Source organism: Olea europaea, chromosome 4 (assembly GCF_002742605.1).
Source record: "Olea europaea var. sylvestris chromosome 4, O_europaea_v1, whole genome shotgun sequence".
NCBI classification, from domain to species: domain Eukaryota; kingdom Viridiplantae; phylum Streptophyta; class Magnoliopsida; order Lamiales; family Oleaceae; genus Olea; species Olea europaea.
In genome coordinates, this window is record NC_036240.1 from 4227920 (window position 1) to 4230979 (window position 3060).

Consider the following 3060-nt stretch of genomic DNA (forward strand, 5'->3'; position numbering starts at 1 on the left):
TGCCTCCAGGAGAATATCTACCTTCCAAGAGCCTTTCAGGAATCGAACTCACGATCTCTGATCTGCCAGCCTTGAAACGCCCTCATCTTTGCCAGTTGGAATGTGCCCTGGGGGGCTTGTTAAATCTGACTCTTGTTTACAACCGTAGGTGAACATGAATTTATTCGATTACATGAATGAAAGGATTCTATGAAAAAGAAAGTCGAATTAGACAAACTGTCATTTTGCAACAGATATTATCGCTTAATTAATAAAAAATGATATAATTTAATAATTTACAAAGAACATATCAATTCTCTAGAAAAGAGAAAGTCAAACTAGACAAGACATATCTAGTTCAAATCATTCTTTTGGTTCTACGTAGATTAGTTACAAATCAATATCTTATTTAAAAAATAAAAAAATATAAAAAAATAAAAAAAGGGAAAGAAAGCAGAAGAGAATAAAAAAATGATTGAGTTGATACAAAGTTGAATAACACCAAACATGCATTTGACCTTGATTTTAATGAGAGATTGGAAAAAAAATTATTTTTTGAATCATAAGTTTTGATAAAAATTGATAAGAGAGAGTTTTATAGGGATTAAAATTAGATTTTTTTAGTAGATTGTGATAGATGTTTTTGAAATATGTGGTTGAAAAGTTGTGGGTCCGTGAAAGATATTAATAATATTGATTGTTTGATTTTGATTTAAATTAAAGTCAGATTTTAATTCTAATCAAACAAGCTCTTGAATGTATATTGAAAAGTTATGGGAGCGGTTAAAATTAATTGTTAAGTTCAACTTATATATTAAACAACTAAAAGCTGAACCAAACAGGGCCATAGTAATTTAGTTAAAATATCTGCTAATAAATATATTATATTTAATTTTAACAACAAAGAGAAAAGAAATCTGTCCAATTCTTTGTTTATGAAATAAAAAAGCAATCCATTTAATGATTGGAAGTTAGACTATTGCTTATCTAAGCTGTTCTGTTTTTAACTTTTGCAGTCTTGTACAGTTAAGCTAACCGCCATAACTTTCCAGACTGCGTATATATTCATTTTGCATAGTAATTGGAAACCACCACTTTTTAAAGAAAATCTTCACAAGAAAACCGCTCCTCTCTCTACAAATTGTTCTTTCATCTTCTCAAACACTGAATTTTACAAGAATCCATAAAGAAGTTAAACAAGATTTGTAATTCATGGCGCATGATCAAAAGAAAGAAGAAGATCCAAGAAACGTTAATAATTCGTACCCTATGGATTTAAACTGCTACAATATTCTTGATGAAATCGGTAACAGGGATAGCGCCATTGTTTACAAGGCCATTTGCCTTCCCTTGAACTCTTCTGTGGTGGCCATTAAAGCCATTGACCTCGAAAAATTGAGGGCGGATTTTGACATTGTCCGCCATGAAGCCAAGACTATGACTCTTCTCTCCCACCCTAATATACTCCGACCCCACTGTTCTTTCACTGTTGATAGCCGCCTTTGGGTGGTGATGCCGTTCATGTCTGGAGGTTCTTTACAATCCATAATTTCTTCGTCTTATCCTGATGGCCTTTTGGAGTCGTGCATTTCCACAATTCTTAAAGAAACTCTATCTGCTCTATCTTATCTTCATGGACAAGGTCATTTGCATAGGGATATCAAGGCCGGTAACATTCTGATAGACTCTAATGGCTCGGTGAAGTTAGCGGATTTTGGGGTTTCCGCCTCAACTTACGAGTCAAATTCGTCGTATGGTTCTTTGTCATCTTCGTTTTCATCTTCTATGATGCTTACTGATGTTTCTGGTACCCCCTATTGGATTGCGCCGGAGGTGATACACTCACGTACTGGATATAATTTCAAGGCTGATATATGGTCTTTTGGAATTACTGCTTTGGAATTAGCCCATGGAAGGCCTCCTCTCTCTCATCTTCCTCCGTCGAAATCTTTGACAATGAAAATTACAGAACGTTTTAGGCTTTCTGATTATAAAAAGACAAAGGATATGAAGAATAAGAAATTCTCGAGATCTTTTAAGAATATGGTTGGTTTGTGTCTTGATCAAGATCCCTCCAAGAGACCGTGTGCAGAAATATTGTTGAAGCATTCATGTTTCAAGTATAGCAAGGGGCCTGAATTTCTTGTCAAGAATTTGTTGCAGGGTTTGCCAAGTTTAGAACGAAGATTCAAAGAGATGAAGACTCAGATGCCCTTATCATTGAACAAGACTGATGAAGAAGAAGAAGATGAAGATGAGTCTACCGGCAAAACCCCAAAACAAAAAGGGATTAGTGGGTGGAATTTTAATGAAGAACTTTTTGAACTGGACCCTGTGTTCCGATCTGACAAGAGACGAATCACATTTGGAGATGAAACTATCATTAAACACAAGGAATGGGACTCCGACAGGTCATCGAGTTTGAGTTCATCAGAACAAGTTTTGACTAAAACTGATCAAATTAGTGTCCAAGAATCAGGTGCTGATGGACAAGAGGGCAATGCAGGTGGTGGTCACAATGAAACCGTTGAATCCTCAGACGTTGGGAGCGGTGGTGCTGGTGGCGGCAGCAGAAGTGGCAGTGGCATTGACAGTGGAGATGATGGAATGGTGTTGGACACTAAAGTTTCCTAAGAAGACAGTATATGATGAGAGGCAACTAGTTAATCACATGATTGGTTCAATTCAAGGTGAAGATACTGCAAATCTAACCGTGGAAGACCAGTTGATGAAGGAGATTCAGAATTCGAAGGAGCAGCTGGAGAATGAGAAAAAGAATTCTGCACTGGAATTGGAACTGAAGTTTCTGAAGTTGCAGATATCCAATGAGTAATATCTTTGAATAAATTGATTCAAACAGTTGTAACTCACTTTTTTCCTACTTAGAATGGCACAAAAGTTGACTTTCAACAAATGGGATAGAGAGGCCTTCTTGAAAATCCATTCATCCATTGGTAGTATACGGATAACTATCTCTTGCACCAAAAGAAGCCCTTAAGAATAAAAGCTCTAGTTTCATGTATCTTTAATTTGTCAATGTTTTGCTAGGAATATTTTGTTACACACTTGATATTAGTTTAG

At 35.9% G+C, this 3060-nt stretch overlaps 1 protein-coding gene across 1 annotated transcript; it reads left to right on the top strand.

The window, feature by feature from the left end:
* The first annotated feature begins 1089 nt into the window (after positions 1-1089).
* On the top strand, positions 1090-2613 carry LOC111392644 (serine/threonine-protein kinase BLUS1-like). The gene has a single exon (XM_023018022.1). The coding sequence runs from the start codon at positions 1192-1194 to the stop codon at positions 2611-2613; it is 1422 nt and encodes a 473-aa protein (XP_022873790.1). The 5' UTR covers positions 1090-1191.
* The last annotated feature ends 447 nt before the right edge of the window (positions 2614-3060 follow it).